General features: G+C 41.2%; 2 protein-coding genes across 2 annotated transcripts; both read right to left on the bottom strand.

Annotated features, from left to right (window-relative positions):
* Positions 1-3522: 3522 nt before the first annotated feature.
* gstt1b (glutathione S-transferase theta 1b) lies at positions 3523-7372 on the bottom strand. The gene is given in 6 exon segments (XM_036587926.1): positions 3523-4051; positions 4759-4935; positions 5123-5140; positions 5142-5274; positions 5849-5936; positions 7187-7372. Coding segments are annotated over 6 exon segments (726 nt in total). The 5' UTR covers positions 7299-7372; the 3' UTR covers positions 3523-3853.
* A 7406-nt stretch (positions 7373-14778) lies between these two features.
* On the bottom strand, positions 14779-19526 carry ddt (D-dopachrome tautomerase). Its single transcript, XM_036587928.1, has 3 exons — positions 19343-19526; positions 18112-18287; positions 14779-15167 (listed from the first exon to the last, which is right to left on the bottom strand). Exons 1-3 carry the CDS (start codon positions 19448-19450, stop codon positions 15095-15097), a joined length of 357 nt encoding a protein of 118 aa, XP_036443821.1. The 5' UTR covers positions 19451-19526; the 3' UTR covers positions 14779-15094.
* Positions 19527-21042: the final 1516 nt, after the last annotated feature.

The raw sequence follows: 21042 nt of genomic DNA, 5'->3' as shown, positions 1-21042 counted from the left end.
TAATTTTGTTTACCTAAATAAATGATTTTTGTTTGTCTAAATGATTTAATTATGTGGAAATTTTGAAAATCCTTTATTGTGCCTCATTCTAAAAGCAGGTTGAATGGAAACACTCCTTATAACTTCAGATCATTTCCATATATGGACTTATGGACTGCTGAGTGAATGGTATGTTAGCATTAGCAATGCAAACTCAAGCATTGTTTACATACCACATAGAAAGTCTTTGACTTCAAAAAAACAAGAAAAATCTGTTTTATATTACATAGACCGGTTACGGTGATTTTTTGTTTTGAACATCCAGGCCAGGTCATCATGAATGTTTTCAATAAAGTCTTGTAAAAATCTTCCCCTTATTTACTGATCTGAGATTGAGAGACAACCAGGGGCATTTTGTCCATTATGGTTGCTGGGGCGCCAGCTACCAGTTATCACGAGCAAAAAAAAGAATAAAAACATGTCGAAATTACATAACTATTTTCTTACTAAACACTTTCTGTTATGAGATATGTCTGTAAAACTGTCTGGAGGGTCAAAAAAATCTGTTCCAATTTATAAATTGGTTATGGGCTCTGTCTCTGTGGACTCTCCATTAGCTTCAGTGCACTGCCAGTAGCCAATCAGCAGCAAAGAAAAATACTGCTGAGACAGGAGAAAATGTCCTTGACAAATCAAGTGGCTGTTGCTATGCAAAACTGACACACTGCTTTAAAACGATTGGTCACCTCCGCTGCTTTTGAAAGCTTCAGGTGCCGGCCTTAGCCAACACAGCTAACGTAACATAGCCTGCTAATATGGCCGAGGCACTCATTTTAAATCCATTTGAGAGAACTAATGTTGAGACATGAAGTGTTAAAAGATGTTTATGTTTAAACAGAACAGGCCAGTTTTGGTGAGTATCCCCAGCTTTCGCGACACAATGCGATACTACACTTGGATGCCCCAACGCAGCTGATGGGAGCATTTAAATTTGGTCATTGTCGCTTGCTCGCATTGCGTCCTGTTAAGCTGTTAGTTGGTGAACGATGAGCTGATTTTATTTTCGAATAGACTGACTGTGTTCAGTTCAGTTGGTGTTGTGCTGTTTATCTGCAGACTGATATGATGTGGTCCTCTACAAGGGGGTGCTGTTTGCATTCCAGTAGCTTTTGCGTGCATCATTAGAATGGAGGAACTTACCTGAATAGCACTTATGGAAACAACTAAGGTTACGTTATGAGGAACATGAGCGTCTCCAGCTAGATTGTGACTGACCACAGGCAAAAAATCAGTCTGTGTGCTATGGAGGAGTGGAACACAATGTGAATAGGGCAGGGCAGCAAAGTCCGGTTTGAGACCAAGCCACTGTGTTAGGGTGGTGAATAATGGGACCACCCTTCCACTTGGCGAACCACTGGAGAAAACACTAAGGTGTGCAGGTTTGGGAGCCACTGGTCTAGATTCACGTTTGCTCTATTACGGTTTCGGCCCGGGGTGCCACGGACTCCAGTCTTGGAGGTAATTAGCAAGGCCTTCATGAGTTGGACTTAGTGTTTGAAGAGGGAAAACCATACGGCAGAGCTGTGGCCTGGAAGGAACCCAGTTTGACACTCCCAGGTTAAAGTAAGGACACCTGGCCCACCGTCGCACACGGAACTGTGCTTGCTCAGTGTGAAAGGTAAAGTATGCTGGAGATAAAGTAAATGCATTCATGCTAATATTTATTTTTTTCAAATAGTCAAGTCAAATTTATTTATATAGTGCCTTTTACAACAGATGTTGTCACAAAGCAGCTTTACAGAGAATCCGGGTCCACGCCCCCAGTGAGCAAGCCTTGGCGACAGTGGCAAGGAAAAACTCCCTCAACAGGAGGAAGAAACCTTGAGAGGAACCAGACTCAAAAGGGGAACCCATCGTCCTCTGGTCGACACCGGATAACAGCACGGACACAAAACAGTATAAGTGGATACAGTTTAACACCACTGTGCAGTGCGCCGGCCGCATCAGTCACGTCAGACCCTCTTAGGACAGGCAGCCGCTCAGCTCAGGGAAAGGGGGGGGCCCATAGTTAGGAAAACAAATTAACCAAAGGCTCGACTAAACAGGTAAGTTTTTAGCCTAGACTTAAAGATGGAGGCTGTGTCTGAGTCCCAAACACAGACTGGTAGGCTGTTCCAAAGCTGGGGGCTTTGTATGAAAAGGCTCCTCCTGACGTAACTTTATTTATTCTGGGTACTAATAATGAGCAGCACCTTGTGATCTAAGTGGGCGTGTCAGTTGATAATAGGAAATAAGGTCACTGAGGTACTGAGAAGCAAGGCCATTCAGAGCTTTATACGTCAGTAGAGGAATTTTGTACTCAATGCGGAATTTAACTGGCAACCAATGTAAGGTACACAAAATTGGGCTAATGTGGTCAAATTTCCTGGTTTTGCTGAGAACTCTGGCTGCAGCGTTCTGGACTAACTGAAGCTTGTTAAGGTTTTGGCTGGAACAACCAGAAAGCAGAGCGTTACAGTAATCTAATCTGGACGTGATGAAGGCGTGAACTAACGTTTCTGCATCCTGTAGCGACAGTGCATTTCTTAATTTAGCGATGTTACGCAGGTGGAGGAAAGCCATTCTGGTAATATTGGTAATATGCTCATCGAAGGCCAGACTGGGATCGATCGTGACACCAAGGCTTTTTACAGATGTGCCTGGTGCAGTTGAGAAACGTAGGCAGATTATTCCTAGCAGCTTTTGGACCAAGAAGAAGGACTTCTGTTTTGTCCGAACTCAGTAAGAGTAAGTTACTTGACATCCATTCTTTAATGTCTTTTACACAGTCCTCTGGTTTTGCTAAATACACTTGCAAATCCAAGCTTTGTTGTGTTTGCACTTTTGATCATATGCCATTTGTAAGGTAGTCAGCTGTTGATTGACATGCACTTTTGCACAAGACCTTTTTTTATAATGGACCTGCTCTACAGGTTATGACTCATTGGTTTTGACTTACACTTGTCTTGAGACTAGTTTGCAAAAAAGCCAGGTTAATCTCCTGTTTCTCCACACAAACTATACAGATTTATGGAGTAGATATGGTGGAAGTGGATATTCATTTCTTCTCAGTGTCACACCACACACAGTGGGACTACAACACAACCCCGGAGGAACGTCTAACCAGAGACATTTATGCTTTCTGAGATAAATGTTAGAAGTAATACGAGACAGACATCCTCCTGGACAATATTCTCCAGCTGAGCAGATGCCTCAGCGAGACGAGAGCCGAAATCGCAGCTGTTTGGTTTTTCTCTCTGTCACAGGAAAACGCTGGTGAGCAGACTTAACACCACAGCGAGCGCTCAGCTGCAGGAAGTCAGTTAAAATCACGCTGACATTCCTCTCAGGGAAAAGACGCCCAGCTCCTTCCCTGGAGTAATAGAGACCATTCGGGAACAATACTGTAAAGCCCAAGGTTGCGTGAGATGGGGGTCGATAAGAGTGCAAGAACTTGAAATTCAAGACGACTGAACGCCTAAAGAAACCACTGGGGCACTGCAGATCTTTCACAATTTCTTTACTGCCGTCATGAACACTGAAAAGTGCCTCTCCATACTCTGGTGAAGCTCAACATTGAGGTTTTATTTGTGAAAACACAAGAAAAACTGTTAGAAAAGTTCATCCCATGTCAGTTTGAATGAGAACATGTAAGAACACTAATAAAGGTTAATCCAAGTGAACTTGAAGAAAACATAAAAAATGACTAACCCATCGCTAGATATGGTTCACATTTTTCATTTGATTCTTTCTGTCCTCTGTACAATGTCGGTTATAGCCGAGAGCGTACACAATTAAACACGAGTAACTGTTAGAAAAACCACCTTTTTTGTTTTCAGAGGAACTTTTTGAGGATCGTGGCTTTGAAATGCTGCAGTTTGCCGCCGTCAATGCTTTTAGCTGATTCCTGGGCTGAGAGGATGCCCTGGTGGGCTTCATCAAACAGCTCGGCGCCAATCGCGTCCTTAACGCGGTCCCTCCAAGCGCTCAGTTTGGGCCTCGTCTCAAACACATCCAGACCTGCACCTACTGGCTACAGTACACAGCACAGAAAAAGAATTAGCAGCAGAGCTGATAAGCAAACTTCAGAAAACTGATAGTTCCCAATACATTACGACCAATTCATCAGTGTCGTAAGAAAACTAAGTTATGGTTCTGCAAATATGAGGTTTTCTTACGATACTAATACTAATCAAATGCTAACTTTTCAGTTTAAAGTAAGTTTTGGGGTAAAATCGAATGGTGTAGCATTCCACTTACCCCTGATCAGCCAAAACATGTCTGGTTTTAGTTTAACATGGGGCTACTAGGCTAGTGTTGCTAACAAACACTAGAAGTCAATAGTCACCCAAATCTTTTCTGTAAATACATCCAGAAAACTTCTCTCAAAATCGCATTTAGGTCGTCATTAAAGTCTCCCAGGCTTGTCAATGTGGTTTGGAACACAGTATGTCTTACTGTGAGCTATAAAAATGAAAGAAACTTCACCGTGTAGCTGAATGCAGCGCTCAGAAATCTCATATTCCTGTCGTCAAGATATATGTTTATATTTCTTTAATTGAGAGAACTTTTGGGCCTAAATTTATAGAAAAGATTTGGGTGACTCCAAACGTATCTTAGCTGATCAGGCTCTTCTGTGGTAAGTCGAAAAATTGGTCTTATTTGAATATTCGCAAGATTATTCCTTCAGTAAATATTATTTTTAATCATGAATTGCCTCCTGTGGTATCAGCTGAGTACCTGCATGATTTCCACAATAGCGACCAGGTCAGCCAGGGAGATCTGGTCACCCGCAATGAAAGGCCTGTCCTGAAGGAACTTCTCCTCAAAGAGCTTCAGGGAGCCATCAAGATCCTCTAAAGCAGCGTCCATCTTCTCTTTAGGAACCTCCATACCTAGAACCTTTGGAATCATGAGCTGAAGACACACATACACAGAGACAAATGTATCAGTTTTGTAACACAAGCGCTATTATTGCTCAATTGATTCAGAACAACAATGAAACTGGTGTTAAGTAGTGAAATATGAGAAATATGACTGTGGGCTTCCTGGTACATGGTGGTTACAATGAACCCTGCTATTATATGTCAGTAGATCATCTCACCTTCAGCCAGAATATCTTTAGATCCGTGGGGACGCATGGCCGAATGTTGCCAGGACAGATATTCGTTTACCCGCGCTCGCTTCTGCAGGTCCGCTGGGAACCAGTGATCTGGGGTCTTGTACTTCTCTGCCAAGTAGGTCATAATGGCGATACTGCAGGAGAGACGGTACCGAATTCTTAGTCTCGAGGAATGCTCTCCAGCGTTCTGTAGTCTATATATATCACACTGTCCATGCTGCGGTTCTAACAAACTTCAGCACCAACGTTATTCACTTTGTATTTTGGACTTGAGGCTTAAATAAACTCTCAGTGCCAGCCATTGTTTTTTACACAGTGGTACCAAAAGAATAACCTCATGCCACTTTACCAGTTCACCTTCACAATTACAGTGTCTCAATACACCAGCAGTAATTCTGTATTCTTTTAAGGGGTCCAAGCACCAAAAGTAAAACATAAGGTTTGGTCTGCACAATTTGTTTTAGCATAGAAAAAATATTCATGTGAATCTGAGGCCCCTGATCAACAATCATGACAAATGAGGAACTTATGATAAACTCTGACTCCCTTTAATTTATCTTGTATCTGGTGCGTGTTGCCGCTTCTGGCTCTATATATATATATATATATATATATATATATATATTCTTGCATGTAAGTGCATGTAAAAATATTTCATAAATAAATACATTTAGTATAAATATTGGTTATATGTGGCACATTCCGCACCTTTCAGCCAGGCAAAAGTCTCCATCCCGGATTGCAGGTGCTTTCCTCAGAATATTGATCTTGCCAAACTCTTCACTATACTGCTCACCTGGGGATCAAATGCAAAATACATTTTTCAGAGATGTCATTAGCAAGAATTACAACATAAATGCCATAATTAATAATGTGCATACAATAACACCAGCTCATTTACTTACTGACTAGAAACGATATCTATGGAGCTCCTATGGTGACATGGTGATTATTTTTTAATAAGGCATGGCCACAAATTAATATACTGAAGCCATAAATTAATATACTGAGGCCATGAATTACCATATTAAGGCCACAACTTGCTATACTGAAGCCTCAATTTGCTATATATGGCCAAAATTTACTATATTAAGGACAAAATTTACTATTGAGGCCACAATTTACTATACAGAGACCACAAATTAAAATATAGAGGCCACAATTTAATACATAGAGGCCACAATTTACTATATTAAGGCCACACATTAATATATAGAAGCCAGAAAATTAATATATTAAGGCCACAAATTGCTATACTGAGACTACAATTTACTATTTTTAAGCCGCAATTTACTATACAGTGACCACAAATTAATACATTCAGCCATAATTTACTACACAAAGACCACATATTAATATACTGAGGCCACAATTTACTAAACGGAGACCACAAATTAATATATTTAAGCCATAATTTACTATACTGAGGACACATTGTTTACACAATAGTAAATTGTGAGGCCACAATTTACTATATTAAGGCCAAAATTTACTATAGAGGCCACAGATTAATACACAGATGCCAGAATTTACCATATAGAGGCCACAATTGACTATTTTGAGGTCACAATTTACTACACATATTAATATACTTTGGCCATGAGCTCAGAAACTTAACTGGTGGCCTCAATATATTAATTTGTGGCCTCAACATATTAATTCGTAGCCACGCCTCATTAAAAAATAATCACAGTATCACGTTAGGAGCTCGGTAGATATCACTCCTCCTAGGAAGACCCTGAGTCGCGGCTGATCAGCAGTTTGCGGTTAATTAATGAAAGATCAGGCTGTAGATCAGGCTGTAGATCAGACTGTAAATCGGACTGAAGAAGTGAGGATTAAACCTGGCAGCTCTGAAAGATCATTTTCACTTCATACGACGTCACATAAACGAAGTGATAACAATGCAAACAGACCACGACGAAATGTGGAAGTAAAACCGAGATGCTCTGCTTCTCGAGATGTTTAGTCCGTTTCTTTCTGCAGAAAGGCGAGCCGGGCGCTGAACCCCGAGCTCCCCTCTAACTCCGCTCGGCCTGCCGTTACCTGCCATCAGGGAGACGCTCTTGTACTCGAACGGGACGCCGTTCTTCTTGGCGAAGATGTAAACCGAGCGACACGGCTGTGAGAAAAGATCCAGATAAATCTCCAGCACCATTTTCCAGATGATTCTTCTCTCGGACGTTACAGAGAACTGAACCACCACCTTCTGAAAACCTGGTTCTCCCACCAGCGAATGTAGCTCCGCCTCCTGCGACGTGATTGGGTAGAAGTTTATACTCGCTATCAGGTGTGCACAGAGACGTATAGAGAGATGATTATTATTAATTATTAATTATAATTATTAATTAGATAATGATTGTGATTATTAATATTATTATGATGGTGATGATTATTATTATTATTATTACTATTATTATTGTAGCTGTTTTCTTCGTAGTTCTTCGTTATTTGTATCTTTGACTACAAGGTGATCCGTGTTTAACGCTTTAGGAAAATCAATCCTCCAATCTCTTATTTTGAAATTTTGCCTGTCTGAAACGCCAATAACGACATTTGGTTAATTTTTTATATTGTTAAATTATTTTTTATATTTATTATTTAATTAATATTATATTATAATAGTATAATATCATATTAAATAATATTAATAATATTTATTTATCATTTTGTCCTTTCTGATTAATGATTGTTGATTTTTCCTAATACTTATTTTATTCTATTTACTATTATTTATGTTTTAATATTTCATATATTATTTTTATGTGCAGCACTTTGGTCAACTGTTATTTTAAATGTGGTCTATGTATAAAAAATTGACTAACTTACAAATGACTAACTGCTAGTCAATCACAGCACAGTGGGCGGAGCTTTCCGGAATACGGGTGGGATATAAAAGGCGCCTTTTCCCAACTGCTTTCACACAACGCTCCGTCCGCCCTGCGATTTTTTCAGATCAGTTAAACTTGGCCTGAAATCTGATAAAACAGACAAAATCGATCACAAATGACGCCGAGAAATCAATAATCACAGAGCACAACTGTATCTCAGTCGGGATTGTTAATCTCAGTTTATCTGAGCTCTGATGTTGACTATGAGTTTCTTGTGTAACAGGTTAAACAGCGCCACCTGTAGGACGCTAAGGAGAACCACAGGTTAGACGTCAGGGGTTATGACTCAGCAAATATTACATTAAAATCAATTCTTTCTGCGGTGAATTCAGGTCTTTACTACCGCAGTACGGGGAACAAAACATGCAGAACTATCAGAACAATTCCATTTCATGCTGAAAATAACAATAGAAACCATTAGAAGTGTCTGTTGGTTCCTGACGGTGTCCAGTACTAAGTAATAGTATTAAGGGTTTTTCTGAAGGGTTGATATCACAGTGTAAAGGACTCTAATGGTTTAATAGGTGTTCTGGGACTGAATCCAGATTCATTGTTTTCTACAAGTGTCCTACAGGAAACTAGTGGTCTCTACTGCTAAACATTAAAGGGCAATTCCACCAATTTTTCAAAATGTCTGAATAATTCTGTCGTTGGTATGCAAACAAAGTCATTCAGGTAGGTCTGATATGAAGTGGTTCATTGTAGAGAAACTTACAGACTCAGATTTCTTTACAGTGGTGGTGATAGGAACCAAGGGGTCACCATGACTACAACACAAATATAGACATTTTATTTGCTATCCAAAACCACCAGTGAACCTACACGAGTCTTCTGAGTTTGTTAATTTAATGCTGACAATGGTAAAATAGTGATAAATCTGAAATAATACATTTTCTTTGGGGACTATTTTGCTTTAGAACACCTTTCAGGTCTCCCTCCACCACAAATAAATCAAAATAAATGGATTAAAATATGTTTTAGACCAGAACTTTATCACAAAACTACTGTAAAACAGTGTCTCAGACTTCAGGCAGTGAATTCATAACCATTTCATGTAATACCAAACTCTCCGTGAGGGAGCTTTTAGAGGTGGACGTCTGGTTCCTATCACCACCACTGCGAACAATTCTGACAGTTCATCTGTTAAGTTTCTCTAGAACAGAGCATTTCACACCAAACCACTCTGAATGACTCTGTTTACATCTAAACCATGCAATTATGTGGAAAAATTGATGGAGTTCCACTATTAAAATGCGTGTGTAGCAGTAATGCTAATGCTACCCAGATGCCCGGCTCAGTGTTTCTTCTTTCATTTAATTATGTAGAATTTTTGAAACATTGGTGGAATTCCCCTTTAAGCTAATTCCTATTAGAAAGCAAAACCATCAGGTTTCAACCCTAATAGTTCTGGTGGTCTTTTTTTAAGCAGGGTGGGTGTGTGCTTTCAGAGATCACTGATAGCATGAGGATGTGAAGGAGCCACTTCCACAGCTATGCTGGAGTGAGCGAAGGCAGTGAAACCAGGAGATACATGACAAGACTTTCACAAACTCAGTGAACACTTGGTAAAATGTAAGAAGGGAAATTCAACCTGCTAACACATTTAAATAATCGTCTCAGTGTACACTTACTGGTACTGATGGACCATTTCATCTCCATGAATGTAGGTCACACTGTCTGTACGCTGGCGTTCAGAAAATCTCCAGTGGTTTCTGTCGTCTTCATAACACAGAGCTGCTTTGTATTTTATCTTCCTATCTCAACTCTACTTGGGTGGGATCATAAGGGTAGGGTGGGTTGAATGGGGTTTCTATTATAAGTTATTATGAGCGGAGAGCCCTCAGGGCTTTCTAGGCCTTCAGAGAACCTCTGCTGACTACTGAGATCTAAAAAAAAATGCATGTCTGTAATTTTTAGTTCATTTTTATTTCAATAGAATCATGCTTGCATTTAAACTCTGTATTACAGCACTACTCTTGTTTCCTTGTTCAGTTTTGGATGGAAACAAAAGGGTTGAATTCTTCAAACACCCTGTAGAAAATTGGCTAATCAGTTGTTTTTCTCAGCGGTATCTTGGTAGATATAGCTGAACAAGCTCTTCTATTGGATAGGGCCTCAGGAGCTGGAGAGAAATCCATCATCATATTTATGAAGTGACAGGAATCGACTATTTTAATTTCCAATAGACTGTACTTGTCTATTTTGCAAGAAAAACATCACTCTAGGCCAGAGGTCACTAATAGCCGGACCATGGTCTGAGTCCGGACCCAGACGCTGTCCTATGCAGACCTGGGCCTATAACCGATAAACTATGGAGAATTATTTAATTTCGACGGGGTGGTCCCATTTTAATCGCCGTAACTTTTCTAGTCATTACGGTACCGATTTAACAGCCTGGGAGACTCACAGACCAATCGCATGAGTGGTACATGTGATGCTACTCAGCCAATCAGATCTGTGCATTACGATGAGCACTGAGACTCGAGGGAGTGACGCACACACAGGGGAGGGACGAGGCGAGAAACAGCAGTCGGAGAAGAAAGTGAGTCAGAAGTTATTTCACATGGCGTGATCTAAAAGAGAAAACTGACAATAAATATTGAAATATGACTGAACTGTACTTTATTTGATTTGATATTCAGTAACGGTATAAGATGTTGATATAACTACTAGGCTACTTCAGTAAACAGTATATGGCACTGAATCATGATGTAAGTTAGACATTATGATGTTCCGCACCTTCGCTTGAGGATATTTTCTCTAACTGGACCTTATTGAATTTTAATTAAATTCCCCTGAATTAGATTTCTTTAAGTTATATGTTGTAATCAGATGGTTATAAGCAGGGCAGCCGGAACCACATACGCACACACGTATATATATATATATATATATATATATATATATATATATATATATATATATCACGTTATATAATCCTATTCCACTTTCTGAGTGCAGTATTCTTGAAACAGTATAATTCTGGACAGTATCTTTCTTAAACTGCCGCTCTGTAATGGTACTGAATGCAGTCCAGCAGCAATGTTGACCGCCCCAAAATGGCGGCGCCGTTGACGTGCCTGGCTGAACCCAACGCGGCATCTGAGTACGTATATTTATGGTTAAACACCCCCTAAATCTGTCTTAGCGACGCGCCCGACTGTTTCTACCCAGGTACCACAGAGAAGAACATCCTCATTGGACAGTTTTCCCCCTTTTATCCCTCCTGTTTAACCAAAACCTGACAACGAAACACGAGCATTTCTACCATACGTGCAGAATCTGAATACAACGGCGATTCAAATGAATAAAAATAAGCTATAAATCGCAGAATGGTTATTTATTTTTATTATTTCACATAAATCAATAGACCTAGAGCTCTGGAGGTTCCCCACTGCAGTACAGCGAGCATAGAGTGGACGCAAGTGTTTCTAATAAAGTGGGCAGGGGCTGTATCAGCAGACGGTGCAGAGACTCGGCTCCTGATTAGAAGAAAACGAATCATCGGATCTTCCGATTCATTGAACCGAACAGATCTATCGTGAGAACCGAATCAGTGAAATTAACTGAACTCTCCAGCGTTGTTAGTGCGGGAATCGCCATCTAGCGTTTGACCGTGGAACTGCACCGGCGCTCTTTTGAGAAACAGCTCTCGTTCTTTAAAATTGCGTGTAATGTGAAACTTTGTTATTACATTTAGTAGCTTAATACTTTTCTCGTGGGTTTCATTATTTTATTTTAAAACCGTTGGCACAAAATTAACTCCACGTACGGGCCTACAGCAGGACCCCATAGTGTGCTGGCAGGAATCACGCGTGAATTTTTTGGACTCACGTTATTTATTGATGGCGTCATCAACTCCGAAAAATCTATATATAGGGGTGACAATCCTCCTCTTTCCACTATTGCACTTCAGCAGTGCAGTGCCCAGGGAAAGAAGCGAGAGGAGGCCGGACGAGGGGCAGAAGTCGACCTCCTGACAAACCACCACGACCTGGAGAGACAAAACTGCCAGCTGAAAGACAGACTGTTCAGGATGGAGGTGGAGATGCAGGAGGAACAAGAGAGGCATAGAGCAGAAAAGGAGGAGATGATGAGGAGAGCACAGGAGTACTTAGAGGCCTTGTGCAGATACTGCACCATGATGGAGCAGAAGGTGAGGGATCTGGAGAGTGAAAGGGAGAAAGAAAGGAAAGCAGAGGAGAATGAAAGGAAGAAGGAGCAGAAAAAGCAGATGAAAGAGGAGGAGAAGACAAAGATGCTGCAGGAGGAAAAGAGCTCAGGAAGGAGGAGCTTCTGGAGACGACTGTGGAGAAGAAAATAAAGACCCTGAATGAGTGGATGTGAGCGACGGAGTGAGTGAATGAGATCTCTCACTGAAATGGGCTACTAAAAACATATCTAGAACCACTGAGTTGTGTTTGAGTGGTTTCTGTACCCAGAAGTACACGTGTCACCATGTGCGCACCGTGTCTGATTGATAATAGTAATAATAATTATTAGAATAAAAATAATCATCATCTTTATTTAGCACCTTTCACGCAATGCTAATAGCTGTCTAGCTGCTGCTGTGATGGCGGAGGCTTTGAGTCGAAATTCATATTTTAAAAATAAAGTCGAAATTTTATATGTGTTTGAATTTATTGATAAATGTATTGATAAATACCAGGTGATTCAAAAAGATTCATCCGATAATAACATTATACATTCTTAAAAACAGGGATAGCGTTGACAATAAAGAGAAGATTTTGAGTAAGTCAATAAAAAGCAGTATCAGTTATTTTGTACAAATAGGTTTGTTGCCTATTTTTTTTACAAGCCAGATCTCACCACTTCAGGGAACACGGCCCTATATTATTTCCTCTCAGTAGCCATGTTTACATGCAGCCTAATAATCCATTAATAATCCACCTAACAGCTCAATCGGAATAGAATACGTCCATGTAAACACCTCAGTCGGAATAGTCTAGTCCGATTGAGGCCATTTGGAATACAGTTTCTATCTGACTGATCGAGGTGGGTAATCCTGTAAATAATCCGTTAAATAGAAGAATGATATCTGTGTAAACGCCTGTATCTGATTACATTCCCCATCGGAAAGTTTAAGTCCGTTCTGATCATGTTCGTCATGTCATAGTGAAAGTTTATACCGTTCAACATGGTGGAGCAGAAACTGGTCTGCAGAGGAGACGAAGTTTATGCTCTGATCTTTAAAAGACGGCGGTGGGACGGACGTCCAGCTTATGTGTCTCAGAACACGATGTCTTCCTCTCGGCCTTCTTAAATAAGGACATGTGAAGGACGTTTTCCTGAGTCTGACACCATTTTAAAGGAATTATAAACACAAGAGCTGCTCACTGCTGCTCGTCTCACTCTGACTGGACTGGTCGTGATGTTCGTTGTCCTGGTAATGTTTACTCTAAGGCCCGAAACATACTTTACGCAAGGACAAGAACACAAATGACCGCTCGGCCAACGCACTGCAAACACGGTCCTTCTGTACAAACTCACTGTGCGTTCTTGCGTTGCTGTGGCGGTTAAAACACTCAGTACTGAAGGGGGCGCTAGAGTACAAACCAGAGAGGATCTACTGTTACTCCAACAGCCTCAACAGCTGAACGTGGACAGTAGAGGAGAGTGAGCTGCTTTACCTCGTCTGTTGGAATGGAAATGAGATAATATATCATATTTTTATGTTTATGTCTTTGCGTTAGACTCACTGCTCGTCTGCTATGGCAGTTAAGAAAACACGCTGGAGGTACGGGACCACTTAGACAGGCTTGGCTGTCGTTATAGCGCCCCCTACTGTAGCACTCAGATTGCAGCTCACACTTGCGTTGCGTTATGAAATGCATAGTGACACATTTTGAACGCAGCTACGCACAAAACCCCGTCTGCGTAGCTTGAAGCGTCTGCATTCACATCCTTGTGTGAAGTATGTTTCGGGCCTAAGTGGTTCTTTATGCATGCGCATCATTTTGGATCTGATTACTTGTAGTTTGCATGTAAACAGAGATCTTTCATCAGACTGTTGAGTAGAGCGAGAACACCTCAGTCTTAATCTATAATCAGAATGTATTCAATCGAATCAGCAAAAATCTTTGCATGTAAACACAGACATTGTCACACAATTTTGCCTACAACATTTACATAATTTAATAATTCTGCCCATTTTATGCAAGAAAAGTGAACGGAATATATATATTTTTTTTACATTGCACTTATACTGCATGCAGTAGAGGGTTCAATTGGACAAAAATCTTTCTTTACTGTATTGTTTTATGTTTTTTGCTGTTTTGATTGTACACCACTCTGGTCAAATCCTGTTGTTTTTAAATGTGCTTTATAAATAAATATACAGTCCATATATCAAAACTAAGTACAGTTTTGAATTCAATATTTGTGATGTCATAAATACCGGCACATTTACATCTACACACCCACTTCACCTACAGCAGTTTAGCCCCGCCCACTCATACTGAAATTCTAAGGAGTGTTTCAGCCTGGACTGCTTTTTGAGGGAGGTGCAATACAAGGCAGCCAATCAGAACAGAGCTCATTTACATATAACAGCCTTCAAGTCTCAGGCTGTTTAATTCTAAGGGGTCGACGGATGTTGGGATATGGTCATGTAGAAATAAAGCATGACCATTTTTGGTAAATAAAGCCTCACCAAAGTGGAAAAATATAGGATATGGGCCCATTAAATCCACCGAAACGTCTTCAGATTGAGAAATGCCACACTACTGCATCATTATTGGCTCTTTAATTCAAAAGCAGGAAAAAAACAGTATAAAAGAGTGGAGTGAGTGTACAAAACGAGATCCATGATTAATTATTTAATAAAATAATAATCACTAAATAAAAAATTACAGTACGATTCACTTTGCTGACCTTCAGACAGGAATGTCATCTGAGATGTGACTAACAGAAACATCTCTACAGGAAATCTGAATGGGAGGAGAAAAGGTTAGATTTTAAACCCTGATTTTCTAATAATCTGTTATATGGTCATGGAATGAGTCCTGCATTCCTCCGTCTGCTGCTCGGTGGTGTTGCTGTCCTACAGGAAGGTCATAACTGTGCCTTTCTTCCCCACCTGCCACGGCTCCAGTGGGCTGAACCTGATCACAATCCTGCACACATACAAAAGAGAGAGAACTGTCAGGATGATGTTATTCACTACACACTCCAGTCAGCCATAACATTAAAACCACCTCCCTGAATCTAAAGTCACTGTCCATTTAATCAGCTCCACTGACCATATAGGAGCACTATGTAGTTCCATAGTTACAGACTGTAGTCCATCTGTTTCATACTTTGTTACTCTGTTCTTCAGTGGCCAGGACCCCCACAGGACCACCACAGAGCAGGTATTTTGTGGGTGGTGGGTCATTCTCAGCACTGCAGTGACACTGACGTGGTGGTGGTATGTTAGTGTGTGTTTTTAAACACTGTGTCCACTCACTGTCCACTCTATTAGACACTCCTACCTTGTCGGTCCACCTTGTAGATGTAAAGTCAGAGACGATAGCTCATCTGCTGCTGCACAGTTTGTGTTGGTCATCCTCTAGCCTTTCATCAGTGGTCACAGGACGCTGCCCACAGGACGCTGTTGGTTGGATATTTTTGGTTCTCAGTCCAGCAGTGACACTGAGGTGTTTAAAAACTCCAGCAGCACTGCTGTGTCTGATCCACTCAGACCAGCGCAACACACACTAACACACCACCACCACCACGTCAGTGTCACTGCTGAGAATGACCCACCACCCAAATAGTACCTGCTCTGTGGGGGTCCTGTGGGGGTCCTGACCACTGAAGAACAGGGTAACAAAGTATGAAATAGATGGACTACAGTCTGTAACTGTAGAACTACAGAATGAAACTATATGGTCAGGAGTTTGAATAAGATTGTATATTTTATTTTGGATAAAAAGAAGTTCAATTCAGAGAGAAATGCAAAATATGTAAACAAGAATAAAAAACAGTTGTGACTCATCAGGCTGTAGCTAAGAGACAGAAGCGCTTAAAATCTGCCTTTCCCTTTTCAAAGAAATAGTGTAATGGTGATAATGGAGAGTAAACAGACTAAAAGGGCTGCAGATGATTAATGAAGATTTCCACTGAAAGTGTTTGCCAGTGCGTTCAGTCTCTGCGCCTAAATGATAAAAATACATCCATAAAATTAAACAAAACAGCCACAAGAAGCTGGTCAACCTTACAGCTTTCTCAGAAGTGATTTTACAAATGTGACATGCAGAGATGTTTTATTCTCTAATACAAAGATGATAAAAACATCTTTCAGTTATTCGCTTTAATTTAATTCCACAGTAGAATGGAAGCCTGACTACTCTCACTGAGTTTAGGTTATGTGTCCACTGTGACACGGTCCTATATACTACGGTTTCGGACACACAGATCTAAAATATATATGCCCGTTCTGAATTTGATGCCAGCCAACACATTTTAGTGTTTACCACTGTGTTTCATCACCTCTCCTTTAACAACACTCCGTAAGAGGAGACACTGCTGTAGTTCTGAAAGTGAAATATTTTCCATTATTGCTTGATATAGGATTTCAGCTGCTCATCAGTTCAGGGTCACTTTTGTCATATTTTTCATTTCATAATTCACCAAATGTTATCAGTGGTGACAGGATTGGACTGCAGGCAGGCCAGTTTAGCACCTGGACTCTTCTACTACAGAGTCATGCTGCTGTAATACATGCAGAATGTGGTTTCACATTGTCTTACTGAAATATTCAAGGCCTTCCCTGAAAAAGACGTTGTCTGGATGGCAGCATATGTTGTGTATATACACCTGTATATATTTTTCAGCATTAAATGGGGCCTTCACACATGCCATGTGCACTAATGCACCCCCATACCATCACGGATGCTGGCTTTTAAACTGTGCATTGATAACAAGCCGGATGGTCCCTCTCCTCTTTAGCCTGGAGGACGCAGCGTCCATGATTTCCAAAAACAATTTTAGATTTTGTTTCACTGGACCACAGGACACATTTCTACTTTGCCTCAGTCCATTTTAAATGAGCTCAGGCCCAGAGAAGGCGGCGGTGTTTCTGGATCCTGTTTATATACGGCTTCTTTGCATGCTGGAGTGGTGAACTGTGTTCAGATACAGTGGTTTTTGGAAGTGTTCCTTAGGCCATGCAGTGATTTCCACTACTGAATCATGTCTGTTTTTAATGCAGTGCTGCCTGAGGGCCCAAAGATCACAGCCAGCCAATACTGGTTTTTGGTCTTGTGCCTTGAACACAGAGATTCCTTCGGATTGTCTGAATCTTTTAATGATATTATGTACCGTAGATGATGAAATGACCAAGTTCTTTGCTATTTTACATTGAGAAACGTTATTCTTAAATTGTTGCACTATTTGCCCGCACAGTCTTTCAGAGTGGTGAACCCCTCCTCATCTTTTCTTCTAAAACTCTTTTTGTCCCCAGTTGTGTTAATGAACTGTTGCCAATTAACCAAATTAGTTGTGAGATTTTTTTAGGTGTTTTTTTTAGCATTACACAACTTTACCAGTCTTTTGTTGCCCCTGTCACTACTTTTTTGAAACATGTTGAAATCTACCTTTCTCTTGATTTTAGCTCCAGCCCTAATCAATCCTACCTGATACATCTAATCACTGCCTTTGATTAGCTGATGAGGTTAGATGTGGGTTGAGCAGGGGTGGTCTTTGCACTAGGCAAACGTAGGCAGCTGCCTAGGGTCCCCATGTATATAGTAGAGACTGGATGATTTGCTAGTATAATAAGACAGTATCACTTTGTGTAATTACTTAAGTAAGTTGAGAAATATTGGATATATTGACTAGATTTATGAGGATTTAACTTACTGAGATTTTTATTTTGCAGTGTAGACGGCTGCGCAACTCAGTACGCCAGAGTCTCAACTAATTTAAAAGGACGCCCCATGCTTGTGTTTTTCCTAGGGCCTGAAATTCACTCAGTCAGCCCCTGGCTGGAAGTAGATCTCCAGAAAGAGGGTTGACCACTGAGCAGTGCAGGTGGATCTGCAGGACAGTGACCACTGGGTTCCACTTCCAACTTACCGGTCCTCGCCGAGTCCCAGCTCCTGTGTGAGAAAGGGGAAGATTTTGGCGCTGTTCTCCCGGTTCTTCTCTGCCGTGTCGGTGACTCCAAGCCCGGCCACTGACAGCACGACACCGGGCGCGCAGGAGCCGGCGATGACCAGCGGGAGGTCGGGCTTCACCAGCACGATCATCCGCTGCAGGACAAACACAGGGTCAAGCTAAACAGCTGCATCACCGGCTGGATGGAGTCAATCACACAGATGTGGGAGCTGAAATGACTTTGAATAAAGTTCCAAATAAGGACAGTTCATAACTGTATTCCTCTGGTTCTGACTTACAGAACCCCTGTGGTGACATCGCCATGAATTAATATATGGAGGCCATGAATTAAGTTTCTCATAACTTGTGGCCTCAATATAGTAATTTGTGACCTCAATATATAAATTTGTAGCCATGCCTTATTAAAAGTATAATCACATAGTAATTTGTCGTATCAACATAGTAACTTGTGGCCTCAATATAGTAATGTGTGGCCTCAGTATATTAATTTGTAGCTATGCCTTATTAAAAATAATTACAAAGTACTTTGTTGTCTGAATATAGTAAATTGTGGCCATGATACAGTAAATTGTGACCTCATGCCTTATTAAAAAATAATCAGTAGTTTCTTGTGTCAATATAGTAGCTTGTGGCGTCAATATATTCATTTGTAGCCATGCTTTGTTAAAAATATAAACACATGGTAATTTGTTGTATCAATATATTAAATCGTGCCCTTAAGTATATTAATTTGTGGCCACGGCTTATTAAAAATATAATCACATAGTAGTTTGTTGTGTCAATATAGTAACTTGTGGCCTCAATATAGTAAGGTGTGGCCTCAGTATATGAATTTGTAGCCATGCCTTATTAAAAATAATTACAAAGTAATTTGTTGTATGAATATAGTAACTTGTGGCCTCTATATTAATTTGTAACCATGCCTTATTAAAAGTATAATCACATAGTAGTTTGTTGCGTAAATATATTAAATTGTGGCCTCAACATAGTACATCGGGCCCTAAGTATATTAATTCGTGGCCACGGCTTATTAAAAAAGCACCACCATGTCACTTTAGGGGCTCCGCACTAACTATGAAGGTCAACACTGTAACCGAGTGAATCAGTGGCGAACTCCGTCAACCTCACGGCACAGCCCGGTTACACCAGCCGGGGTTTGAGCGATCACGTTGTTATCTGCTGTACTTACATCCTCCGGTTTTCCGAGAGCCGCTGCTGTGGCGGAGACGAACTTCTTCAGGAAATCCTCGGGGAATCTGCTCGCGGGCAAATTGGTCTCTAAATCGATGAACGGCATGATCGCTGCTGAACAACAACCAGCTTCCCCGTCACGTCCACACCAGACCTCCTTTACTGAACGCACCACGAGCAAGGCCCCGCCCACCCGCTCCTCCCATTCGTCGAAAGCCAGCGACGCCTGCTCGGCGTCATCTGTGATTGGTCGCCCCGTTGAACGCTTACGCCATTAAGGTGGACCTGAAATCGGCTGACCCGCTACGTGTTGTACGAAGAGCAGGAATGTGTAACGTTATTTCTGTCTCGCTCAGCGGTTTTTCTGAGGCAGTTTTGAACAGAATTAAGCAGGTTTCAGCCTCAAACCACCGTCTTTTCAATAAGGTTTTCTCTTCGGTGTTATTTTATTCTGATATGACTGCAAAAACTGGTTTTAGTGTTCCTTTTTTAAGGTACACTCTGCTACATCTTGAATCTGTATTACTTAGGTTGACTGAGCTTGAGCTGTTTTTGGCGCTGAATTCAACTGAATTAGACTCACAAAGTGTAGGTAAACCAATCAAACCATGTCCTGCCTGACATGAAGGCTTACGGAGCTCCTAAGCTGACATTAATAAGGTGTGGCCACAAGTTAAGAGGCTTTTATTGTCATTCCATCTATGTATAAATACACAGTGGAGCGAAATTACGTTCCTCCAGGAACAACACGGTGCAACAAGGAACAGAAGTACAAAGTACAAAATTACAAAGTGCGAACGTGCAGACAGTGTGCAAACAAAAATTAAGCTAGAAACAATACAATAAACATTTAGTTCAGTCCTTGTGAGTTTAAAAACCTGATTGCTTGCGGAACAAAGCTGTTGCAGAGTCTGGCAGTGATGGCACGGATGCTCTGGTACCCTCTGCCAGACGGCAGCAGTGAAAAAGTCTGTGTGAGGGATGGATGGGGTCGTTCACGATGCTGGTGGCTTTGCGGATGCAGCGTGTGGTGTAGATGTCCATGATGGAGGGGAGAGAGACCCCGATGATCCTCTCAGCTGTCCTCACTATGCGCTGTAGGGTCTTGCGGTCGGAGGCGGTGCAATTCCCAAACCAGGCGATGATGCAGCTGCTCAGAATGCTCTCCACAGTCCCCTTGTAGAACATGGTGAGGATGGGAGGGGGGAGATGAGTCTTCTTCAGTCTCCGTAGGAAGTAGAGGTGCTGCTGGGCTCTCTTGGCTATGGAGTTGGTGTTGAGGGACCAGGTGAAGTTCTCTGTGATGTGGACACCGAGGAACTTGGTGCTCTGGACGATTTCCACAGCAGAGCCGGTGATGTTCAGTGGGGGGTGGTCACCCCGCACTCTTCGGAAGTCAACAACCATCTCCTTAGTTTTGTCTACATTCAGAGACAGGTTGTTGTTTCCACACCTGTCTGTTAGCCACTGCACCTCCTCTCTGTACGCTGACTCATCATTCTTGCTGATCATTCTTGATATATTACAACTTAATATATTGAGGCCACAAGTTATGTTTCTTATAACTCATGACATCAAAATATTAATTTGTGGCCTCAGTATAGTAATTAATGGCCTTAATATATTTATTTCTGGCCATGCCCTATTAAAAAATAACCATGTCACCTTTGGGGTTCCACAGAAACTAACTTATTGTGG

This window comes from Colossoma macropomum, unplaced genomic scaffold (assembly GCF_904425465.1).
Source record: "Colossoma macropomum unplaced genomic scaffold, Colossoma_macropomum, whole genome shotgun sequence".
In the NCBI taxonomy this organism is placed as follows: domain Eukaryota; kingdom Metazoa; phylum Chordata; class Actinopteri; order Characiformes; family Serrasalmidae; genus Colossoma; species Colossoma macropomum.
Note: the sequence above shows the minus strand (reverse complement) of the source record. Positions and strands in the feature narration are given on the sequence as shown.